The sequence below is a fragment of the Suricata suricatta genome, chromosome 3 (genome assembly GCF_006229205.1).
Source record: "Suricata suricatta isolate VVHF042 chromosome 3, meerkat_22Aug2017_6uvM2_HiC, whole genome shotgun sequence".
NCBI lineage: Eukaryota > Metazoa > Chordata > Mammalia > Carnivora > Herpestidae > Suricata > Suricata suricatta.
The window spans coordinates 136,274,203-136,300,028 of NC_043702.1; the positions used below are offsets into that span (position 1 = coordinate 136,274,203).

Consider the following 25,826-nt stretch of genomic DNA (forward strand, 5'->3'; position numbering starts at 1 on the left):
GATGTTGAAGAAAATTGGTTGAATTGAAAAAATATTATTGATGGGCTTTTGTTAATTCCCCATATTTTAAATAAATAAACTTACCAGATCTAAATAATTCTATAGTACTATTTTTTTTCTACTGCTTTTAATTTTATTCAGGACTGACAAGGAAAAGAGAAGTTCTTAATCTGCACAAATTATAATTTAAAAATTACCTCTAAAAATAGCAATCAAAATGCTACTTTAACACAGAACAATTTAAGTTATTTTGGCTGCAGAGAAGCATTAATATTGTAGGGCGTAAGAGTAAGATGTTAGAGGTGGGTGAGAAAGAGAAAAATATAAATTCAGAATATGCTCACTTAGCAACGTAAAAAAAGAGCAAGGCTTTCAGAAATCAAAGTGAAATGATAAATCACATCTGGTCTTATATAGCAAAGAACCAAACCAAACACTGAGGGAAACAACATGGCTCCAGAAAAATATGATCCTAATTAAAAGACAATTAAATAGTGTCTTGAAAAGATGTATTCATTTCAGAACTTTTGTAAAGTTGTACACTGTTCCTCCAGATCGTTAGTTTTAAACCACATCGAATCACATACGAAACTTAGGGAGAAAATTCACCCCGGAACAACTAAATTATTGTCTTCCACTGGGAGGGGAGGGAAATGTGCACATGTATTTTTAAATATCTACAGAAGTGATTCTAATTTATACCCCTGTGACGGGGGCAGGGTTTATGGGTCTAAAGCTATACAGTGTGGGGTAAGGGATTTTTTTTAGGAAAAAGAATACAAAATTAGGGAGTAAGCTCAACCTAGTGGGGGCTGGGGGTCCTGAAGCTGAACTCTCATTAGCCTCAAGGTAAATCTGCCTCTGCTCCTTTGTATTTAGGATGGCCTTGATTAGAGCACCTCTTCTAGACTGGCTATGGTATTACTATATTACTACGTTTTTATTGCCAAAAATAAAAAGTAATAAAATAATTTTCATGGCCAATAATAAAAGTAATGGCAAAAATTTATTTTTAAAAAAATTAATGTTTATTTATTTTTGAGAGAGAGAGTGACAGAGTGTGAGCAGGGGAGAGGCAGAGAGAGAGGGAGACACAGAATCCAAAGCAGATCCCAGACTCTGAACTGTCAGCACAGAGACTGACGCAGGGCCCAAACTCACCAACTTTGAGCTCATGACCTGAGATTAAGCGTAACTAATTATCCCTGCTCTCTGAATGTGGAAACTGAGGTTTATCGCAGTAAAATAATGTGCTCAAGGTTAAGCAGTTAGCAAACCGTTATGGCTGAGATTTAAACTATTAACTCAATTGCTTAGAGCTAAGTATCTGGGATCAAGACAATGGAGATCCATAGACTATGGACCCATACCTGGACATGACGTTCTGCTAATATTTGCTGTTTTACCTGGTTGGACTGGAAAAGAATATATAAGTGCATCAAAACAGATGTGTCATTTAAAGTCACTAAATCAAAGGGCTGTTTTGACATTTGTTTTAACTTCTATCTCATCACACTTCCTCTTGACCCAGAAGTCGTATGCCTGCAGTTCAAACAGTATTTCACAAGATGGCTCCCTTGCTATCTTGAGTTGAAACTTACGTAATAAAATCCTACATCACTGTTGTAAGGTTGCAAATCTATAGGAAGTTATGTACTTCTTTTTGTTAATTTTTATTTATTATTTATTTTTTGATGTTTATTTATTTTGAAAGAGAGAGAGAGCATACATGAGCAGAAGAGAGGCAGAGAGTGAGGGAGAGAGAAAATCCCAAGCAGCTGTCAGCACAGAGCCCCATGGGGGACTTGATCCCACAAACCATGAGATAATGACCTGAACTGGAATCAAGACTCAGACATGTAACTAACTGAGCCACCCAGATGCCCCAAATTTCTTTTTTTTAATTATTTATCTATTTTGAGAAGGGGGGAGGAAGGAGCAGACAAAGAGAGAGAATCCAGGGGCTCAAATCGATGAACTGAGAGATCATGACCTAAGCCAAAAGCAGAGCTGAACACTTTAACTGTCGGAGCCCCCCAGGCACCCCAGAACTTATATATTTCTTTAGTTGGTTTTTGAACATATTTACAATCATAAATATCTGATTAAGTTGCTACCAAGCATTTTTTGGCTAACAAGATTCTTTTATGTAACCTACACCGAAAGCTAAAAGTTGAGAGGAAATTTCCTTTGCAGAGGAATTTTGCCGAAAAACAGTAATAACCTACCTGCGCATCATTTCCTAACCTCCCCAAGGTTTTTCTTTAGTAAGTTCATCCTATCCCTTTTCACCCATGTGAAAATGTGCTTGGTGAGAGGGCAGGAGGATAGAGAGAGAGGGAGATGGTGCGAAGTTAGAAGCACAAGCACATTGAGTTCCAGAGCTCTGTCCATTCCCTGGTGGGAACAACTCAAAGGGAGGACAACCCAGGAGAAGGGAAACAGCTCGGCTCAAAGCCCTTCTCAGGCCTCCTGCCTCTCACAGAGAGAGCGTCCCCCTGTCTTAGATCTGAGTCTGCATGTTATTTATTTATTCATATGTATCCATTTTAATATTTATTCATTATTGAGAGAGAGACAGAGACACAGTGCTAGCAGGGGAGGGGAAAGAAAGAGAGGGAGACACAGAATCCAAAGCAGGTTCCAGGCTCTGAGCTGTCAGCACAGAGCCCGATGCGGGGCTCAAACTCCTGAACCATGAGACATGACTTGAATTGAAGTTGATGCTTAACTGACTGAGCCACCCAAACACCTCAATTCTGAGTGTTTTTAAAGATGTGCATTTTTGATAAAACATGATGGCTAAATGCAGGCCAACTATTTCATCTGAAGTTAAGCTGATAAACAGAGATCTGTTCAAGGTGTAATGAAATATTTCTATAAATGGCTGCAAATTCATGGGCTATTAACTGCCTATTACCTGACTCTCCCTTTTTCCTAAGAAAGGAGAAAACTGACCCAACATCATTAAAGAAATAGGGAACTACTTCTTCTCAAGGAATATGAATGACAAGCTTTCCCACATTTTGACAGAGATTACAAGAGTCTGAACTTCTCTGATAACACATTTCCTGGAAATCATACTTTAAAAGTTATTGTTAAAAGAATTTTCCTATAGGAACTTCAGTGTAATTTGATGTCTTCTTCCTGTCCATGTTTGGCATCCAACAAGAAATTATAAAAGCAATAAATAAAAACTGTACTATGTGTTGGCAACGATTTTCCCCTTGATCAAAGTTTGTTCAGGTTTTTCTGAGCTCTCTTTTTTGACTAAGCCTTGGGCTTCTTGTATCCTTCCATGTAAAGTCCAGTTCGAGCAAGAATCCTGCTGAGTCAGTGTGGACAGAATCCCCCATCCTAAATATGTGATCACCCCCTATATCTGACCGAGTTCCTCATTCTCCACCATTGCCAACGTGATATCTGATCATCTGACAGGCCTTCACCAAGAATCCTGATGGCCATTTTAGCCCCAAGTCTCCTTGACCTTAATGTTTCCTCTTAGTAATTTTCTATCCACTGGCCCCTCTCTACTCCTTGGCTGTAAATTCCTGCTTTGCCTTGTTGCAGTCAGAGTTGAACGCAATCTCCCTCCCGTACTACAAAAGTCCACTCTAGTGGTCCTTACATCTATCACAATAGTCCTAAACCAAACCAAACTTGCCTCACCTTTTTATACAAGTGTCCTTAAATAATTTTTTAACATGATAAGGAGTAAAGTGATAAAACTATATAATTCATCTATCATCAAAAGGCCCTAAAAGTAATACAATAGACATAATAAGTGCAAAATTTTTTAATTAAATTAAGTTTTTTTGCATTTTAGGAAGTTAGACTTTGTAAGCATTAATAATCTGAATTGCCAAAAAAGCTATATCTTTGATTTGCAATTGTTTCCCTAAAATAAATAAAACACACTCACTCAAATTTATTTCCAAGTATACAGAGGTCAAGATAGCATTGTGGTAAGACTGTAGGCTCTTGAGCCCAAATATCTGGGGTTGAATGCTAGCTTTTCCACTCTATCACTGAGGAAGTCACTAAAAAATTACTAAAAGGCCTCAGCTTCCCCATTTATAAAACAGTCACGAAGATTATGTGTTGTAATACACATAAAGTTCTTACTATGGTGATTGACCCACGGCGGTGAGTAGCCAATGAATATCAGCCAGCTAAAGTCACTCTCCTAGCCATAAAAAGTCACTTTCCTGGTCCAGGTATAAGCGTGCTCAGAATAAGTGTCAGCTATTGATAAAAACAATGGTGGCAATGATGGGGATGTTGATGATGATTTTCCTTTTTCACTTGAAACATGTTTAAATTTAGAAAGGGTTGAGCCAACATGTTCTCATGTTCCTCACTTTGCAGATTAGGTTGGAACAAAACAGCCACTGATAGAGTAACCCATGAAACGAAGTGCTCTGAGTTACTGCAGTTCCCCATTCACTGTCACAGCCAAGCCGGCACCGGCAGTCATCAGGATGTTTCACCCTTCATTAGCAAGTGGTAAACATGATTCTAACTGTACATAGCATCGCTGCTGTTTCGGTGGGACTACTTTGACATCTCTCATAGGATTGCTAGGCAGTATTTTGTTTGAGATGCTGTGTTATTTTTTACCTTCACAATATAAAGTGCCATGAATTGAGGGCAAAAGTCATCAGAGGTTTTTTTAAATGTTTATTTTTGAGAGAGAGAGACAGAGACAGAGTGTGAGTGGGGAAGGGACAGAGAGAGAGGGAGACACAGAATCTGAAGCAGACTCCAGGCTCTGAGCTGTCAGCACAGAGCCCGAGGTGGGGCTTGAACCCACAAACCGAGATCATGACCTGAACTGAACTTAGATGATTAACCGATTGAGCCACCCAGATGTGCCAAGGCATCAGAATTTTTAAAAAATTTAAAGTTTATTTATTCTGATGGCAGGGGGAGGGACAGAGAGAGAGCAGAGGGAGAATTCCAAGCAGGGTTCATGCTGTCAGCGCAGACCCCAACAACTCATGAACCGTGACATCATGATCTGAACCTAAATCAAGAGTCAGACACTTAACCAACTGAACCACCGGGTACCTCAGGCATTGGAACTTCTTTAAAGCAAAACTGGAAAATGTGAAAGTTGAAATGACCAGTTGAATTTTAATGGTATCATTACACAAATACAGAAAACTGAGGCCAAGGAAATTCAAGTACTGGGTGGTCATTAGGTAGCATAGGTTGGAGACACCAAATGCAAAGTTTTCAAGTGTTTGATTGTCTATATTTATTATAACTTAACTTGAAATTAGGGTGCAAGGAACTATGCTTGCTTTGGCTAGCACCTTGGGGGCAGTCATGCAAAACTCACCAACTACTGTCTGTGTCACACAGAAGACAGAATGTGGCAGCCAACCTACCTGAAAGATGCATAATTATCCAGATACGGACCCTGAGTGATGACAGCTGATGTCGGGTCATTTAGATGAAAAAACACATCACCAAGTCATTAAGGGGCATTGACTAAAGTCACTCTAAATTCCACAGCCATTGGCATCTTTAAGACCCAACTCTGCTATGAGATTAGATTCCTGTGCCTTCTTTGATTTTGACAAATGAAATTTCCTTAAACGAATTTATTTATGCATCTTATGTTTTTGAAGATATACTACAGAATAAAATGAAGGATGTGCATTTACATTTTTAAAAATCATCTTCTCAACATCAAAACACTGAGGCCATTTAGCCTAAATATCATACAAAGCTTCCTCACACATGGTAAGGGTAGATATACTTTGCTTAATTCAATATTTATAAAGTAAAAAGAGTGTTAGAGGGCACATCACAGTTCAGTATCTTTTAGGCTGATTTTCTGCAAATTACTTATAAATTTTCCAAAGTTAACAATGGTGTAGCCTTTTCACCTACAAAGGTGGGGGTCTAGAACTAAGTCCTCAACCATTGGAGGTTCACTTAAAATTTATGGTAAAACATATATACTTTACCTTTTTCAACAAATGACGCAATATAGGTCTGAGGTTACAAGTGCCAACACTGCAGCCAGGCTTTGTGGAGCCTGCGCTTGGGGACAGCCCACCACTCTCTGCCCCACCACACACACACATACACACACACACACACACACACACGCACACACGCACACGCATGCACACGCGCATGCACAAATAGACCCACCAACTGTTTTATATCTGTTTGAAATTCGTAAGTTTAATTTAAAGATAAGATTCCAGAGGGCGGGGCAGGGGTGCGTGGAGGGGTGTGATACCCACTGTTCCTCAACACGCAGCATCCTAACGTCTTAATTTCTTGCACATTCTCATTTGACCTTGAAGTGAAGCACGAGCACAAAAAGCGAGAGATAATTATGAGAAGTCTTGACCTTGCCCCAAACGTTGGCTCTGAATACAGTTTTACCCTTTCTGCAATCATTTTACAGCTGTGAAGACTACCTGAGGTGAAGTCCTTTACCCTGAATCAGTCTGTTAGTCTAACCCTGGAAGGCAATAAGACTGTCTCAAAGAACAGTAGCTCAGAACAATAGCTAGAAAAGTTCTATCTCCTTATTTCTACAGCAATTCAGAGCATACAGATGGAGAATATGGGAGGATTTTCCACTCGGGAGAGGGAAGTGGACTGAAATGTACTAATTGGTAGCTAACTATACTTCCGTTAGCCTGCTGCTAAGCCTACCCACACTGAACTAAGGAGGAACAACTTTTAGGCTCCCATCTCCACTATATGTCCACAAGTTAGAAACACAGATCTAAAGTGAAAGCAAGTAATATGGAAAACTAGAAATGAAATATCATCTTTTAGACACCCTTGAAAATTATACCTCCCACTCCTAGTCTATTTTTCCCCCACCGCTATATAATTAACATGTAACACGCTATGTAATTTAGTTCCATGTTAAATCTCTCTCTAGCTTTTTGTCTGTTTGTTTGATGTACTCTAAACATCTAGATGCTACTTAGTAGTTGCTCAGTAAATATTTGCCAAGTGAATGAATGAATGAATGAACGAACAGGAAGAGTGCATTTCTGAAAATGTGATACTGCAGAATCCAGAGTGTGTTTGGAAACCACAACAGGAGACAGTAAATCATCAGATCTATAATGTGGAGCCTCAAGCCAACAAAAAAATGAGTTCACTGGTATCTAAAGACAAAATTAAGTAAGAAAAAGAGTTAGGGGGATAATATAATTGAAGGGAAACTGTGCAATTGCAAAGTTAAACTCTGTATTTAAGAAAATAAAGAAGAAGGGAAATAGCAGGAATTCTAACCATTGCTTCACCTTACAAAATACAAAAGAATTTCAGATTTACAGAAAAAATAAAGATAGAAAGAATTTTAAATGGCATACAGTAGAGAGAGAAAATTGAGAACAAAGAACAACTCAAAAAATTGTCAATGTCCCTGATGGAAAAACATAATCATTAGAATAGAATAATCAAAAATATAATAAATAAAGGTTAAAAAACCCAAACAAAATAAATGAGACCAGTGCAAGATTAAAATAAAATTTTTAATTAAAAACAGAGGCAGTTATGGAAAACAGGTTACCAATAAAGGAAGGAATATCAGGCCAGTATCAAACTTCTGTCTAACAGCAAGTGCCAAAAGACAATCAAGAAAGATCTTCAGGGTTGTGATGAAGAAAAGTTGTGATTCTAGAGTCTGGCAAAATGATCCTTCATACAAGAAAGCCATTTGCAAACATGCAAATATTTATTCCATTCCTGTAGCTTCACTGAAAAAAATGGTCTCTCTGAGGATTTATATAAGCTAATAATTGTGAGCTAAATCCTCATAGTGACAAGGTATTTAAATGATATGCTGAATTCTTTCTCTCACAGTTTAAGTGACACATGCTGGATCTTATGCTGGATTAGACAACAATGAGATGACTGGATCCCGTTGCCTGGAGAATAACTATACAGAATTGCTTTCTCCACTTTACAAGGTAAAACAGCACAGCCTAGCAAGTAGCCGTTATAAATGCTAAGTAGATTAATGAGTGACTTTCTGTATCTTTCAAGTTCATATTAAAAGATCTGAGGGGTACCTGAGTGGCTCAGTTGGCTGAGCATCTGACTCTTGGTTTCAGCTCAGGTCATGAGTTTGAGCCCTGTGTCAGGCTCTGTGCTGACAGCGCAGAGTCTGCTTGGGATTCGCTCTCCCCTTCTCTCTCTTTATCTCTTCCCCACTCTCACTGTGTGTGTCTCTCAAAAAAAAAAACTAAAAAAAATTTTAAAAAGATCTGAGCCACTGATTTTAGTTTTTAATTTGTAAGACTATTAACCTATCCAATGACAGACATGCCAAACAGCTTAAATTTATAATATCCGTAAGCATCATGTTAAATATTTCCAAAAATTGGTGATTAGGACATGATATCAACTCTGTCACCTACATCAGATAAGCACACACAACAACATTTTTATACATTTCTTCATTTTTATATTAATCATATATTACTATATATTAGAAAAGACCAATGTATATATATGTAATTTGATAAATAAAATAGTCACAATCATGATTTTTTTAAAAATCAAGCATAGTAAAAAGACTATTAAAAAGAAGTTCTGGATAACAGAAATGTGAAGTCATATACATATGTATCGATAGACACATGTGTATATATTACAGATAGATCCTCTACGTAGCCATATACAGATATAGATTCATTACAGAACACTTAAACATCCAGCATTGCAGTGCTCCTATGACAAAAAACTAATGACCATCAAAGGGGACAGAGATATGACGTATCCCTTAAGTGGAATATGCAGCTGCTAAAACAATAAAGCAGATCTTCAGGAAGTGATAAGAAAAAATTTTCAGGACATATTATTGCCCAGAAAGAGCAAAGCCGAGAGTGGCTTTCACTTACATAATAAAGGATCGTGTGTATATTAGTCACATGCACGCACACACACGTATATACGTACACCCGAGTGATGTCTAGAATAATAACAAGAAATGGTGATAGCGGCAGCCTCTGGGTAGATGGTGAGATAGGGGGTCAGCTGCAGGAGTGACTTAGCTGTCACTTGTATTTTTATATGGCGTGTTTCTCATTTGTTTGTTTAATCACATACCTGTACTCCTTACTTAAAATTTTAAGGCAAGGTGGACAGCATTTGACTTTAAGAGAGCATACCATTAATTCCTCACTATTTTCATGCCCAATGTTGCCACATAAAAGAGTATCGTTTGTTTTCTCTATTGACATAAGCAAGACCCCTATCTTGAGTTACCTTGACTTATATCTTTCCTAGAGTTTCTATGAGTTTTGGATGGCAGTTAGCATGGCACATCTTCAGACTTTCAGCAAACGTTTATAAAAGTCAACCAGGAAACACTGCAGAAAGACAAAGAGTTTGGGAAACACACTGTATAATCAGGCCTGTGCTATTTTTTCTTGTATTATCCATAGTAAGAGTATCTTTACTGAAACAACTTCCTTTCTATTGTCATAAATGTACAGTTTGCACCCCCTGATAGATCGTCCAAAGAATGTATTGTTCCTGCGCAGGACATTTTCGTCCCCACGGCTGAATTTTTGAAAGTCAGAATGTCATGGATTGGGATTGGTGGTACTCTACTTTTATAAAATAGAGTATTTCTCATCTTGGTTACAGAAAACACCTCAGAATACACAGGAGTTTGGGAGAACTGAAAATATTTAACACTATGAATTCACTCAGAGCTCAGCAACAGAATAAGATTTTCTTATTTTAAGAACTGTAGTTTCACATGGTTTCCTTCTGAGCCCTATCTTCCTTTTGCCAAGCAATCATTTAGTGTGCCAGCATCTACATGAGTGTATTGTTGCTATATTTCTATACTCTTGAAAAATGATCAGTATTTTGTACATAGTAGTTAAACATTGTTAAATATACCATCCTTTGACTTTTCATAAAATCCTATGAGATAGCAAGCACATGTATTACTATTCACCTATTAGGAATCCATTTGAATATTCACCTGAGGAAACAACTCAGAAAATAATGTAGCTTAAATCACACAATGAATAAATATTAGAATCAAATCTCAAACCTAAGGCTTCTGTTATGAACTCTACCCTTCTTCCTTGCTTTACACCTTTTCCTTTAGTCCACGGTTGGCAAACTTTTTCTGTAACGGGCCAGATAGTAAATAGTTTCAGCTTTGCGGGCCACATGGTCCCTGTCCTAGCACCAAGCCAGCCAGACAATACTAAAATAGTTGGGTGTGGTTGTGCTCTAACAATTACGTAGCAGGTAGCAGGCTGGATTTTGCCCACGGGCCACAGTTTGCTGACCCCTGCATTACTTTGCCTCTACATCAAAAATAACTCAGTCTTTTCATTTATTTTCCTGGATTTAATGTTTTTATTATCACGATGCGGACCTTGTTAAATGATCGGTACTAAAATTCATGCTAATGGAAATCCCTAAATAATATCACCAATAACAGCAGAAGTTGTGCCTAAAAGCTGAAATTAGAGTTTTACATGTTAATTTTTAGGTTCATTTTGCGATCATTTCATGGACAAAACCACTGTGTAAGGACATTGTTTGTGAACACAATCTCTAATAATTCAACAGGAACCAATATTACATATGAAAAATAAACGTCCCATTTCAGTGCTGGCATTAAGGAAAACATAGTTTGGGAAAGCAAAATGTAAAATATACTTTCTAAGTTTGGTTTGCTTGAATATCAAGTCATCTTTAAGGAGGAGGACTTAATGAGTATATTTGTTGAGAGTACTTATTAAGACGATCACCAAATATCTGGGTTCTTCTAAGCACAGGGTAGGGTTGTGTTTTCCCACTTACAGTCTCAGAGTTGGCTTGGCCCGTGTCATGTGAGTGAAGACAGTGTGTACACTTAAGGAAGCTCCAGGAGCCGGTGTGCAGGTTCCCATGTAGGGTTGCCCATGCTCTGCTCCCCAGGCCAAAATGATCAAGAAAGGCCATTGGAGAGAGGGAACACTGTCACCAAGTGTCTGAACTACAACATCAGGCAGGGCCCTCCTGTCAATCCACGCTGAAGATACAGTGTGAAAAAAAACCAAACTTTCATTTTATAAAGCTACTGCGATGCGGGGATTATTTGTTACAGAAAATAACTTAGCATATACTAACTAATATAAAGGTATACATTTAAAAAATCATACAGAAAACAGATTTATACAAATATTCATCTTTATTATACTCAGTTAATAGAGCACCTCAAGATTACATTATATATCATTTCAACGATCACACTTTGGATTATCTACAGGTCACTTAATTTACCAATCAACTCATCTCATCAACTCCCAAAACTAGAAGAAACTAGTCAAGTCTGGCACTTAGCATTATAATAATAACTGGTTTGAGCAAACATTAATCAATTACGTGCAGGCAAACACCATATGTCTTCTAAGAGTGAAAATGGATGTATTCAAGGTGTAATAGAAAACATATTTCTTTTTCTGTTGACATTAGTAACAAATAAAAGTGCAAAAAATAATATTGGTTTATTTTAATAACAAAGTAATACAAATTCCTCTAATAAAATCAGCTTACTCTAATATACTGTCATTCAGGATGCAAACTATTTTCATGTACATAATCTTATTTAACCTTCACAACAACTCTGTGAGAAATCCTAGCCCCACTGACAGACAAGAAAATTAAGGATAATAGAACAGTGACTGGATTGGTAGGTAATACAACCCTAGCTAGTGGCAAAAACAATACCCTGAACTTAGATTTTTCGGCAGTGAAATCTGATGTCCCTTCTATTGTATCTTCTATTGTATCATTCCTTAAAAAAAGAGCGAGAAATATTTTCATCCTAAACTATACTATGTGAGTAAAACTAATGAAGTGTCTTCATAAAAGCATGTCCAGCACATTGTTTAGTTATAATATAATTTATATTAGAAGACCACACCCAGATCTTTTCTTTTAAATTATCTAAAGCACAGCTTCCATTATCTACAAATGCCACTGAAATCACCTATGAAAACATATGTTCTTCGAACAAGTTATTTGGGCAGATTATGACTTTCATACCCTTCCTTTCCTTTTTTCTTCTCTTGCCGCTAGCCCTGGGAAATGTTACTCCTTGTGAGCACAATAAGGATATGCTAAGAGGGGAACCTAAGCACCTGGCGGGGAGGTGAAACCCATCAAGGAAATCTGCCCATGGATTTGTTGTTTTTATTTAGACAATACAATTGAAAGTGGAAGAAGCTGAAGATTCCTAATTGGTGTGCGTTTTTGGATGTCCTGTGACTTTCAGTTGTTCCTGTTACCAATGTGTTCCCCCCAGTGGATGTCAGAACCAAGAGTTGGCCACGTGAAATCCCAATTTCCAATTAGAATTAGTCACATGAGTGCTTTATACTTCACGTGCACCCAAACCACCAGATTTGCACGTGAACCTCATTTGGCACAGGTACGTCCTTTGTAAGCATGATGCTACATTTACAGCACTGCTTCAATAACAGTGCCAATTTTCCAAGAGTACGTTTGCACAAGTCTAAAGAATTTCACACACACAAAAAGGATTGGGAAGAAAACAAATATGTAGCATAATTACTAGCTGGAAGGAGACAGGCCCAGACAAAAGCTATTATGTTTCTTCCTTATCAAATGAATTATTTGAGGCAGTTAGAAAAAGTATCTTTCTGATAATCATCTCACCTAGTTTTAATCCCATTCAGAGCAATACTCGAATATCTGGTGGTCCTTCAAATGCTCTACAAAATCGCTAACTAAACCATGTTGTATGTCAGTGGTTGAGAAGGGGGAGAAGACAAGAACAAAATAGATTCTGTATCTCTTCGGGGCATGAACTTTGTGACAATTGGTTGCTTCCAATTTTAGGGTAATTTCTTGATCACAACATTTGACAGTGATAGCTTTCCAGAAGATTAAAAATAGGCTACTGCAAACTTTTCAAAAGTATGCAGAAACATATAAAAGTCTATTTTTTCAGAATACAAGCAATTCCTGATGTGAACATACCCAAGAAATGAACAACCACCATGCTATTACCATAGCCAGCCCTCATCTTCTGAGACCTCCAGTTTCTGTTGAATCTGTATTACCTTATTATGTGTTTTCCTACTACCAAAACCAAAAAAACAAAAATGCTGCCTCAGTCCCAGGAAGATTATATCCCTAACGTTCCCCAGCCTCCTTCCAATCGGCCCAGGATTCTGAGAACTAGGGGTTCCGAATTGAACTTCTTTGTGACTGCCGTAACATATACATGCCCTGGGAAGAGATGACTAATCTATTTCATTATTGCTTTGGAGTCTACATTATATTTATGCAACAATTCTGTTGTATTGCCTATCAAATGTGACTTTGCATTCTGCAAATTTAACTACCATTCAGAAGATATTTTCTCTGAGAAATGCATGTTAACTTAGAAAAGAAATAAGCCTATGTGAAGATGCTGAATGGCAGGAACATATGTTAATATCCTGAGATTAGCTTTATTTTCATTAATTTAAGTGGACCGGAGGAGAAATAGAATCACAGATCCAAAACAATTTCTTAATTTCAATGTCTGTATTTCAACTGCAGAAGGTGAGAATTACATATTTTGGAAAAATACTCATCCACTTTAATAAACTGACACAAAGAAAAATGCAATGCGATTGTAGGGTTAGAACTAGAAGTCAACTTGCAACATTGCCTTCTACGCTGCCTAAAAACACTTAATTTTCCTTTAAAATGGGTTTCCAAAAACCAGTCTGCAGTTCTCTGAGAGCAGCCAAGAGACTAGTGAAATACCACAGAATAATGAGTGTACTAAATTAATAAGCTAACACTCAACACCCAAAGCTACAATAACATCATCCCCTGAGAGAATGCTCTCCGTCAAATTCTACACCACTGCTCCAAGTCTGTTCACTTCCCAGTTCAGACTGCGGCTTCGTGAAATCACAAAATTGAACAGAAAATATTCTTACAATTTTCCCCTCACTCTGAGTTATAGCCTCCTACTGTATCCAACAGAAATGGTGGACTCCCTGCTAAAAGACATGCAAGGCTTCACACTTATATCCTCCATCTTTCCAAAACTGACACCTCTTTGATTTGGAACTGCTTGTTAAAGTTATCCTAAACCTTTACTTCCTCCCCCTTTTGTTGTTGTTGTTGTTTTTTTGTTGTTCCTCTTCTTCCAATCAATTAGGCAATACGTTAAATGGGCAAAATACGGTTTGCAGTTAATGTGTGACCATTGTTGTAACAGCTTTAGTAATTCAATCTAGGTAAAAGCAATCTGAAAGTCCGGGTGGCTCACTCAAAATACAGGAAAAATCAACATAGAAGCTACATAGCTGATTTCAATCTCTCCACTCAAGTGGCAGAAAACAAGAGTCCTTTGTAAACAGGAGAACTGCTCCTCCAAGGAAATGTGTTCCATAAGGCTCAACGTGATGCTTACAGTTACTAGAGACCAGAGTGGTGCCCTTGTTATTTGCATTCTGAGGCTCCGAGATCGTGACTGAGTGATAAGCTTGGGCAAATCCTGGCCCTGGCATTCCAATTTACTTTCCACTGGGGAAAATTTCATTATATCTCAATGCCTCCAGGTAATCAAATCTGACATTTTCTTCTAATCTTTAAACTGAATTCAAAATAGAATATAGCTATCCATTACATCATTTTTGCCCACAGTTTGTCCTAGAATGTAAGTGATTTCTTATTATCTTTAAAGTAACTTAAAATAGAAGACAGGGGTAGTCCCCCTTTGGCACTATTCTTAGGGATAAGTATATTTCCATTAGTAAACTTTCTCTTTTTTTTAAATCACGTTATCTGTCGAGGTGACGGCGAGGAGGGCAAAAAGTGGACAGATGCGTGAGCTATCTCCTCACCGCTACCTCCTCAGTTCAAGGAGACATCGTCGCTCATAGGGATTGATGCGACAGCTTCTTACTGGTCTTCTTGCTTCCCCTTGTGCCCTGCAAATGGCAGCTGAGTCACATCAGCCCTCTCTGGTGCTTACATCTTCCAGGGGCTTCCCACTGAATTCAGAATGTTGCCATGACTTACTGAGTCCCACACGCCCTGCCTCCCCTTAATCTTGCTAACCTTGCTTCTTCCTCCACGTCCTGCCGCAGGGACTCAGCTGAATTCCTTGAATATGCCTACACTGTCCCCGTCAGGCTCTCTGCCATTGCTGGCGCTCTCCCTGAAGGCACCTTTGCGCTCTTCCCTATCTGGCTGCTGTCTTCTCACACTTCAATGTCACCTGCTCGGAGGGCTCTTAAATCAGTCTCCTTCAGAACCCCTCCCCCGGCATGTGCTCTGGCTCCTTTATCTACTCTCACCACACATGAACTTCTCGGGTAGGATTTATTGTCATCAGTAATGGTCTTGTTTTTTTAATGTCCTGATTGACCGTTGGTCTCTTCAGCTCTAACGAGAGCTCCGGGAGGGAGCCTATCCACCTTGTGTTCCTAGTCTGTCTGAATCAAAGAACACACAGCAAAGTTGAGGGAAGGGTGACTAAAGTGAAGCTTCCTAATAGAACACAGTGTATGAATCTCGACCATTTTTAAAAATTCTTTTCTCTTCACAGTATCAACTAGCACTTTCTAGGAGTTGCAAGCCTGCTGCTTAAATATTCATTTCAGTATTCAGCTTCTGTTAGTCACCAAGGCCTGTTGATTTCTGCATCTAATTACCTCAACATTTTGTCTTCCTCTCTTCTTGCAACATCAACGCCAGCCACCTCAGTGCACCCTCCCACCCCCTTCTGTGGGTCACCGAGATGGCCTCCTAATGGCTCTCTCCACTGTCAGTCTCCACCCATCCTCTTCTTGACAGATGCACCTTCTAAAGTCACCTGCAGCCTGTCACTTCACTCTCCAAAAACAACTATAACAAAAAACCCCAAACCAACCGATATTCTATCTTATTATAGTAGGACCCAAATTCTCAAAAATCAAATTATATTCAACTGTATTCTTCCCATTTGAATCAGTCAATAATATTAACTGCTACTCCTTTAAACACTTCCTCTACTCTGTGCAAATACTTACTTTTCTATATTCAAAAGAAACCAAGCTCATACCCCTTTGTATTCTTGCTCAGTCACGTCAGACTGGGGAGGCCATTTCCCCCTCCACCGACCTAAGCCAAAACATTGTCTACAAAGCAGAGTTCAAATCCAACTTCTCTAATTAAGCTTTCCCTCCCAGTTCCAGCCCACACATACTTTCCTTTTTCTCAGCCTTAACCCATTGTTTAAACCACTGTTCCATATAACATTTGCTTACACAAGACTTATTTTTGTTATTCTTCAGTTATTTCATAAGTGTACATTATATCTCCCAAATTGGATTGCAAGCAGCGACTGAGTCTTTTATATTTTGGCAGTGGCAGAAATAGCACTGATCCAACAGGAGCCACTTACATTGACTTGCTGATTTACACGGTTCTGAGGATGAATCCCTTTAATTGCAAATAACAATTCTAGACAACTTGCTATTCCCAAACAGAACATACTGTTCCCTCGCCCTAATCTCTCCCACACAAACTCCCAGTGCCTACAATGTTCCCTTTCTACCTTCATTCACCTGGAATACTCCTAATTCTCTTTCTGGTCTCAACTAGGATAACATTTACTAAGAAAAGACAAGTATCCCTTGTCCCTTCCTTATCCATCCACCTGTCCCAGTATCTAGGTAACATGTTGCTCCCAGATGTTCCCATTAAATACTCATAACCCATAGCAGATGACACACTATAGTATATGTCCACTGGCCTTCCGGACCGGTCTGGGTGCAACTTAGGCTCAAGTAATTTATCATTTATTTTCATAGCAGCAGAGTGATGGTGCTATAATATTTGTTGAATAAATAAATGACCAGACTAACAAAACAGCTGGTAGTAAAATCTGTTAAAAGAGCTAAGAATGCAGGTGACTGGATGGCTCAGGTGTTAAGCATCTGACTCTTGATTTTGGCTCAGGTCATGATCTCAACAGTTCATGGGTTTGAGCCCCACCTCGGGCTCTGCACTGATAGTGCGGAGCCTTCTTGGGATTCTCTCTCTGCCCTTCCCCCACCCAAATAAGTATTTTTTTTTAAAGAGCTAAGAATGTGGTATAATAGGTGTCAATTTAGTGTTATTTAATTTATAGCAAACCATAGTTCATACCATTTAGAATGCCTATTTGTTATTAAATTCCAAAAATAATTGTTAAGCACCTCCCATAGGTTAAGCTTTGGGGGTGCAGAAGTGATGCAAACAAAAAAATCCCTAACCTCCTAAAACGACTTGCATCTTACTAAGTGAGGTGGGTAGGAATACGGTGTTTGTTCTGCGTTATAAAGCATAGAAATGCTCTCAGTAGTAGGTTTCTTTCTGCAAGGATGCTGACGTTGAGATGATGCCAACTTGTACCAAAATGGCGGCAGTTTGAATGGTGAGCAGTAGTTAAATTATGGATGTGCTTTGAGGTGAGAGCCAAAAGAATTGACTGATGGACTGGAGGTTTGAGAACAGTGAAGAATGGATTAGAGTTTGTGCAACTGTGGAATGGAATTTGCGCAGGGTTTGGAGGCATATGATTTTGGAAAGAATGTGTGGATATATGAAGAGATACTCTAAAATTAGATCTTAAATTTTAATAATCTATTTTGTATCATTGAACTTCTCTTGGGGATATTTCCAATGAATAGTAATAGTCCTTTTGGCATTTTAGGTAAACTGATAACGCCAAATAGATGCATCTTGGACAACTATAGCTAATGCAGCTCCAGGAAGCACTCTTGTACCAGGCACCCCATAAAATCCCCTGCAATTATTTCTCCAAAACTGTCTCAAATTCTTTTCTTAAAAGACTAATGCAGTGCAGCTAGTGCTAGAGGTTACAATGTCTGTGATTGCTAAAAACCACTTCAAAGCTCACATATAATTATTATCATTACAAAGATTAATAATTATACTTTGAATTTTATTGAACAATGACTTATATGTCAAATGGACATGTATAAAAAAGGCCAAAATTTTTATCCTGCCCTATGTCATAATCTGGTCAAAGGTCGGGAGGAAGTGTGGGTGACCTAAAATGACTTAATCCACCTAAGACTAAAGCCTGAGATAGAACGGTAGGGGATTCGGACTGTCGTCAGGTAGCTACCTAAACAACCTAAATAATAAGCTACTGTGCTTAATGGCTATAATTTGGGTAAGGCTGGTAATAATGGTTTATTTTTTTCATGTGTTGAAGTATATGTCTGCAAAATGTACTGAATTTGGGATTCAAGATATGAGACTGTTTACAAACATAGGATGCAATGGTAAGTCAGTATAATGACTAAGTCTCTTGCAGAATAATTTAGTGGTGGTCATGATGAGTTATAACGTGGACTTTTGAGTTTTCATTGGGCAGAAACAAACCACTCTCGCTCAGTCTGTGAGGTTTCTTTTCCCTTCTAGACTCTAAGTAGTTTACACAATAAACAGTTATTTCCATAGTAGAAATGGCCAAGATGTCTAAGCTCCAAAGTTAACCTGTTATTATGGTTAGAAATCAAGGTTGCCATTCTTCCAGATTTTCACAGCCATACCACTTTTGACCTAGCTGGTGGAAATGTAAAAGTAAATATAGTTCCTTGACCTCTTAACAAAGGCAAGAGTCAACATGCTCAGGTATTTATTTTGCTGGCAAGTGATCTAGCACAAAGAGGCATTGCAGTGGATTTGGATAATGACAAGACTACACATTTTTTTTCCAAAGGAAGATTTAAAGCAAGAGTTCATCCCCACATTGTCTCTGTCCTCTTATTTAGGACTTTGATATAAAGTACTGATTTGAAAATCGAATCCACTTCATAATTTATCAATGGCATCAAATAATAAAATGAAAACTTATAGAATCTTAATTCATACCCCCAAATCAGACATCAGGCCCAGGAGAGAAAAATCTCATCACAAGCATATGTCGAAGGGAAGAATTCTTCCATTTAAAATTCCTTCATAACTGGGATGAGTCATTTCCTTCCCTATCTTGAAAATTATGTTCTAAACCCACCTCCTTCCACGAAACGAGATAGCTGTAACCCTTCCTAATCCCCACGGCACGGCAAGCATGGCTTTCGTTATGGGGTCTGTATTTATAGCCTCTGGATATTTCTTGGGCACTGAACGACTAACCACCAGATGAAAAGTCATCTATCTATACCCACTCTGCTTCCTAGAAAGTGCAGAGTGTATGCATAGGCAAGCCAAAAAAAAGACCATGTTCCTCTACGTGGTCCTTTTTAACATTACAACAAACAGCAGGAGTAGAAAGCAAACAGCAAGGGCTTAGACTTTAATTCTTTTTGAATCCTCATATTTCAGTGTTTATTGTTTTACACATTTGTATCATTGCAAAAAACAATGTATTTTTTAAAAGCCCTGAGGCAATCATGATAGGCAAGCATATAAGATCAGGGATAATCTTGAACCGTAGAGTTAAAATTTACAAACTGGTAAAGGTCATATCAAATAAGAACTTCATGAAAAGAATGTCAAAACTGTACTCAATTATTTTCTTTCAACACTAAAGAATCAAAAATGCAGGAAAATTTAAAACCACTGGCCCCTACCCGCCCCCCCCCCAATATCATCGTTTTAAGTCATTTCCTGACATTCTTATCCATTAGTCAAAGGACTCAAGTATACTGCTCTCCGGGTTCTTAGGCATTTTAAACTTAACGTGGTATTGTGGTACAATAACAAATTCCACCATCTCTTTGTTCAAGCCTTTCAATGCTCTTTTCAAAATCCATTTACGAAAATCTAGTTTTCTATATTCTGTAGACCAATCTGACCCACCAACAAAGAAAAATTCAAACATGAAGTTTAGCTCACAAGCTGTACCAAGATTAGAAAACAAGATAAGTTGTCTCCTACCTATAGTTGTTATAACAGTGCCAGCAAAGAAGAAGGAACTTCCCAAGTCCCAGTGACTGATTTGATTGGAGGTGTTTCCTAAAGGTATAATCCCTGCATTTATTGCTGCCACTATTTGCTGCAAGTTTAAAAAGAAATTTATCAGTACACATAAATCACACGGAGGCATCAAACAGCACACATTTCACCCCAGTTGACGAATTAGACAAAAAAATCAGTTTTAAGGCTTACATTGTCATTTGGAGTACATACAATATTGATTAGGGCTCTCTACTAAAGAATTTAATGTTAAATGATAAGAAAATTGGATTCGATATCAAGTGAATGGATCTGTATGGAGCATATCATATCACACCAACAGGCATTTGTATCTCACCCGTTAGCATGTTGAGTGACTTATTTGAATCAACTACTAATTTTTTAGGAAGCAACACAGAGTAAAAATATCACACTGCAAACTTAAGATTTAAATAATATATGAAAGCTTTATCAAAAGGCAAGTTATTTCCAAAGTGCTAATCGTTTCGCATGTTAAACATATGCAGCCAAGCCTGGGTTGTGTAGAGCTGTCGAGGGTATGTATCAATAAGATGCTGAAAAAGGCACTAGTAATTCACTATCAAACTTGTTAGTATATCTAGATCTTTAGACTCTCTGAAGATTCTTTTACAAATTCTATTACGACCTCATAGCACCACCAAAATATCATCAAAAACCCACAGACAACCATCAGTCAACCATATTCATATAGGGACACTAGGATCTGGACGCTGCAGTGAGGGGTACAGAGAGATATAAAGACGACATTATAATCTCCCACATCATCCGATGTTGAGCAGGGATGGGGATACTCAGAAGCACAAAACACGGACGAGAACATGTTAGGAGAAAATTGTGTAGAAAAAGAGACACATATAGATTGTAGGAAAATATGTTTTTCTGCATATTGTTTTAGAAATCTTTATCATTTAGTTTCCAGATTTTAAAATTGGAAGGAGCTTCACTTGATAGGCAAGGAAATTAAAGACTGAGAGAGGTAAAGTGATTTTTTTGAGCTTAGTTTACTGGCAAATGGACAAAAACTGCACTGTGAAAATGAAGGGCCCTACTCCAGAAAGTTATTGTCAGATGCAAAGAGCACGTAATCCAGAGCTGAAAATGCAATATAAAATTTCAGTTGTCTGATTTGTTTTACCTTATAAATGAAAACTTCAAGAGTTCTGTGTAAAAAGCTAAATAAATGGCAATGGTTTTTTAGAAAAATTTAGCAATATATATTTATTGTAAAAAACATTCAGAAAATACAGAAAAGCATAATAAGAATAGTAAAAATTATCCATAATTCCAGAGACTCCACTACTGAGATAATCACTGTTAATGTCTTAAAAGTATCTATTCCTGGTATTTTGCTATACTTCTTTTTTTTTAATTTTTTAAATGTTTTTTTACTTTATTTTGAGACAGAGAGAGAAATAGACCATGAGCGGGTGAGGGTCAGAGAGAGAGGAAGACACAAAATCTGAAGCAGGCTGCAGGCTCTGAGCTGTCAGCACAGAGCCTGATGCAGGGCTCGAACCCAGGAGCTGTGAGATCGTGACCTGGGCCGAAGGCGGCCGCCTAACCGACTGAGCCATCAGGCACCCCTATTTTGCTATACTTACATGGTTGGATTTATGAAATATATGAAATGCATTCTCTATTTTTACTTAATATTTTTCTATATATAGTTTTTCTTTGCCATGACCATATTTACTTAATTACTGGCAGGTATGTAGACACTGAAGCTTCTAAAATTTCTTATTATGAAAAGTGCTGCTGTGAACATACTTAGATATAAATTTTTTTTTTCATTTCTGAATATTTCATTGGGACAAATACTAGAAATAAGTTTGTCACGTTAAAGATTCTGAATATTTTGGGGCACCTGAGTGGCTCAATTGGTTAAGCGTCTGACTCTTGATTTTGGCTCAGGTCATGATCTCACAGCTTGTGAGATGGAGCTCTGCTTTCGGTCTGTGTTCACACTGTAGAGCCTGCTCTCTCTCTCTCCCTCTCTCTCTCTCTCTCTCTCTCTGGCCCTCCCTGGCTCACTCACATGCACATGCTGTCTCTCTCTCTCTCTTTCTCTCTCTCTCTCTCAAAATAAATAAACATTAAAAAAAGATTAAGAATACTTTAATGTACTTGATATATAGTAGCAAGTAGCTATCCAGGCAGGTTGTTACAATTTACAACTGCACTTGCAACAATTTACAAATGCTTAGCAATGCTATACCTCTAATATTAATACTTTAGTGAATTGATAAGAATTATTTACACTTACATATCCTTTATTGTGAGTAAAAGTAAACAGTAATGCTTCCTTTTTATACATTAAATGCACACAAATATAGATAAATGCACATATATGCACATAGCACACAATGAAGCTAATTTGAGATTTTTTTTTTTACCTGACTCTATTATAACTTTAATGAAGGTAATGCAGGTCTCCCAGATTATCCTTTCTTTTAAAAATGTTCTTTCAGTTACTAACCTATTATTCTTATGTAAACTTTAGAATCATTTAATTAAATTTTATAGAAATTTTCATTTCCACTGGTTTAACATATTCCCACTGTTTGGATATGTAGGAAATCTATAAATCAATTAAGGAAACTAAACATTAATACATAGTGAAACTTCTTATCACAGAACATGGTATGAATCTCTGGTTATTGAGTTCCCTTTAATATCCTGAAATAGAGTATCTTTATATGCTTCACATAAGTCTGTAAGGTTATTATTCTTAAGTATTCTATGTTTTTTCATTTTAAATTATAATAGTCATTGCTGCAGAATACATAAATATATATTGCTCATTCTCTGCACTAGTAATTCTCAATTTTTCTCCTCAAAACCATTCTGTTGTCTTAGGGCACATGTGTTGTTCAGTCGGTTGAACATCTGGCTTCGGCTCAGGTCATGATCTTGAGATTTGTAGGTTCGAGTCCAGTGTCAGGCTCTGGGTTGACAGCTAGCTCAGAGCTTGGAGGCTGTCTTCAGATTCTGTGTCTCCCTCTCTCTCTGACCCTCCCCTGCTCAAGCTGTCTCTCTCTCAAAAATAAATAAAACATTTTAAAAAATTTAAAAAAAACACTCTATTGTCTCAAAAATTATTGAAGACATCAAGGAGCTTTTGTATCTATGAGTTATGACTATTGTTATTTACTATATTTATTGGAATTTCCAATTTTCAAAATGTTTTTATTAATTCCTATAAAAATAAAATAAGGCCAGTATATGTTACCATAAGTAACCTACGTGTATGAAGATAATTATGTTTTCCAAAAACAAAAAAATAGTGAGAAGAGAGGCACAGTTTTGTAATTTTATAAATCTCTTAAATATCTTGCTTAATAAAAAAACATTTAGATTTTAATATATGTTTGTGTTCAACCTACTGGAGAGCACATCACATAGCTTCTGGAAAACTCCACTGTAAACTCATTGGCAATGAAGGCAGAAAAGGCAAAAATATCTTAATATTTTCAAACAAAATAGCTTTGACCTCATCAAGCATCTGAAAGGTCTTGGGACCACATCTTGAGAGTCTGCTGTATACTGAACTCATCTCTCTCTCTCTCTCTCCTCCTTCTCCTCCTTCTCCTTCTTCTTCTTCTTCTTTTTTTTTTTTTTTTTTGGTCTGATTTTGTTTTCTACCTGGAGAACCAAAGTAAGCAAGCATATAGCTTACAAATAATGGCATTTTACCTCTGCATCTTCCAAAAGTTATGTTTTATTACCTTTCACCTCTTATTACATTGGCCAGCATCTTCAGAGCAACATTAAATAAAAATAATGAGGGCAGACTTGGTTTTTTGTCACATAAAATCCTCAGTGGTTTTAGTGTTTTATCATTAAATATATTTACTACTGGCAAGGAAATGGTATTTGATTAAATAATTACAGGAGCAGGCAAATAAAAGGGACACATAAACAAAACTTAACAGCCTAAAAAATAGGCTGTCTTTGGAAATATTTTAAGATAGAAATAAAGACACAAGGGAAGTACACACAAATATTGTAAGCATAGGCTCAATAATCTCTAGTTTTGCAACTCCCAGGAAAACGAATGCTTCCCATAAAAAAATCAAGGAAAAGGAGATTGGGATTTATATAGATTATAAATGCATCCAAAGTATAGTTTTATATTTTATAGACATTTCATCAACACATTCAGTTATTTAAAAATATTTATCAATTGATTACAGTGCTAGGGCAATGAAGCAACAGAGAAGTAAAAAATATAGGGGTGATATAGTTACCAATGAAAAAAACAAAACATGTCTTTAGATTCCACCCTATTAAATAAAATTAACTATTTGATTGACTAGACTCAAGCTAATTTTTCCAACAATTGACTTAAAACAGCATGGTCAGTGCCATTATTTTGGCCAATTCTTTTGTTTCTCAATGATGAGGTGCAACATTACCCAGGCACTTGGATAACATCCACAAATCATTTAAATGCAAAAGAAGCAAATGTAGACTCAGAAACAGTAATGTTTGGCAATGTTGTGTGGTAAATAGTTATCACAGAGCTGTAATTATTGCCACAGAGGCTTGAGATAGAACTGGGAATATGTCAAATCACTATGAGAATGAGTCTATCATGAGGTTCCTAAAATGCAATACTCCTATGATTTTATTTTATGTTTTTGTACAAGGTCTCTTGGTCAACATCTACAGGAAACTGTAGTGTACGGATATAGATCTCAGAGTCTGTAATTTCATCACTTCAGGCCTTCAAAGCATTTAACAAATGTCTTCTTTAAAACTGTTTGTGTATGTGCCATATTACGTGACTAAAGTAACAATCATGTCATCAGTAATAAAAATTCATTTTTCCACAAAAGGTAACTTTTATAGACAATCAAGTCATGTTGTTGAGTTGCAAATAAATTGAATTGTTTAGATGAGAATAAATGAAATTTGGGTCCTATGAATTTAATCCTAACATATGGTTACTTGAAGTCTTGATTAAAGAAGGACTTCCAAACTTAAAATATGCAATAGAAATAGTAAGATAATCTTATTTGGATTCACACTTAATTTTGCTCTTCAGTATACAGACAATCATAGAACGTGCATTAAGAAAAGTTGAATATGAGGTTCTAGTCAAGAATATAAATTGAAACTTCAGAATTAGAGCTCTAAGAGCTTTATATTCATTGAACTGATAAAGATAATTACCCATAAAAGTAATGATGAAAAATCTGAGTTCCGTGACAGCAATGTCTTTAGAACAGAAGTTCACAGAGTTCTACTGTGATTTTGTGCCTACTTGAATTGTAAGAAGCTGATATCTCAATGTCATTTGGCATTTTGGAACTATGTTCAGCTTTGACACCAAACATTGATGAGACACACTTATTTGTCATTGTATGAGACTAACCTTGGAACGCGAGGCAATCACTGACAATCATGAAAATGTTCCCATGAGTCCAAAACCTAGGAACAATCTTTTCATGTGTTAAAAGTACCTGACTAGCTATTTTATAACTGAGGGAAATTATGTTGAAAATTAGGTAATCCTAGGGAAGACCTGATGAATATATTGATCATAGCTCTCAAAACACAGGGGACACTGGAGCTCTGATTTTACTTTTTTCCCTCTTACCCAGATGCTCAGATGTTCATCTCTAAACAATACAGAATGTTCTGAAGGAATGCCTTCCACAAATTCCTCCTCTGTTAATATCATAATCGTGACTTCACTAAAATATATTTTCATACCTCTGATCCTAAAAGTAAAGTCCCATTAAAGTTTTAAGTGATGTAAAAATTCTAAACTGCAGGCATCAAGTATTAGCAGCCTAAGTGGGTTATACCGATGATGTATGTATAGCTGGCTCCATGACAACTTCTTTTAA

General features: G+C 37.2%; 1 protein-coding gene across 2 annotated transcripts in view; it reads right to left on the reverse strand.

Moving 5' to 3' along the window:
• Positions 1 to 25,826, reverse strand: part of KCNK2 (potassium two pore domain channel subfamily K member 2) — a 130,627-nt gene that overhangs the window by 72,686 nt on the left and 32,115 nt on the right. For both annotated transcript variants that reach the window (XM_029935277.1, XM_029935276.1), the window contains exon 3: positions 19,912 to 20,029. In XM_029935277.1, the coding sequence (XP_029791137.1) occupies positions 19,912 to 20,029 (118 nt within the window). The remainder of the gene's footprint in view (positions 1 to 19,911; positions 20,030 to 25,826) is intronic.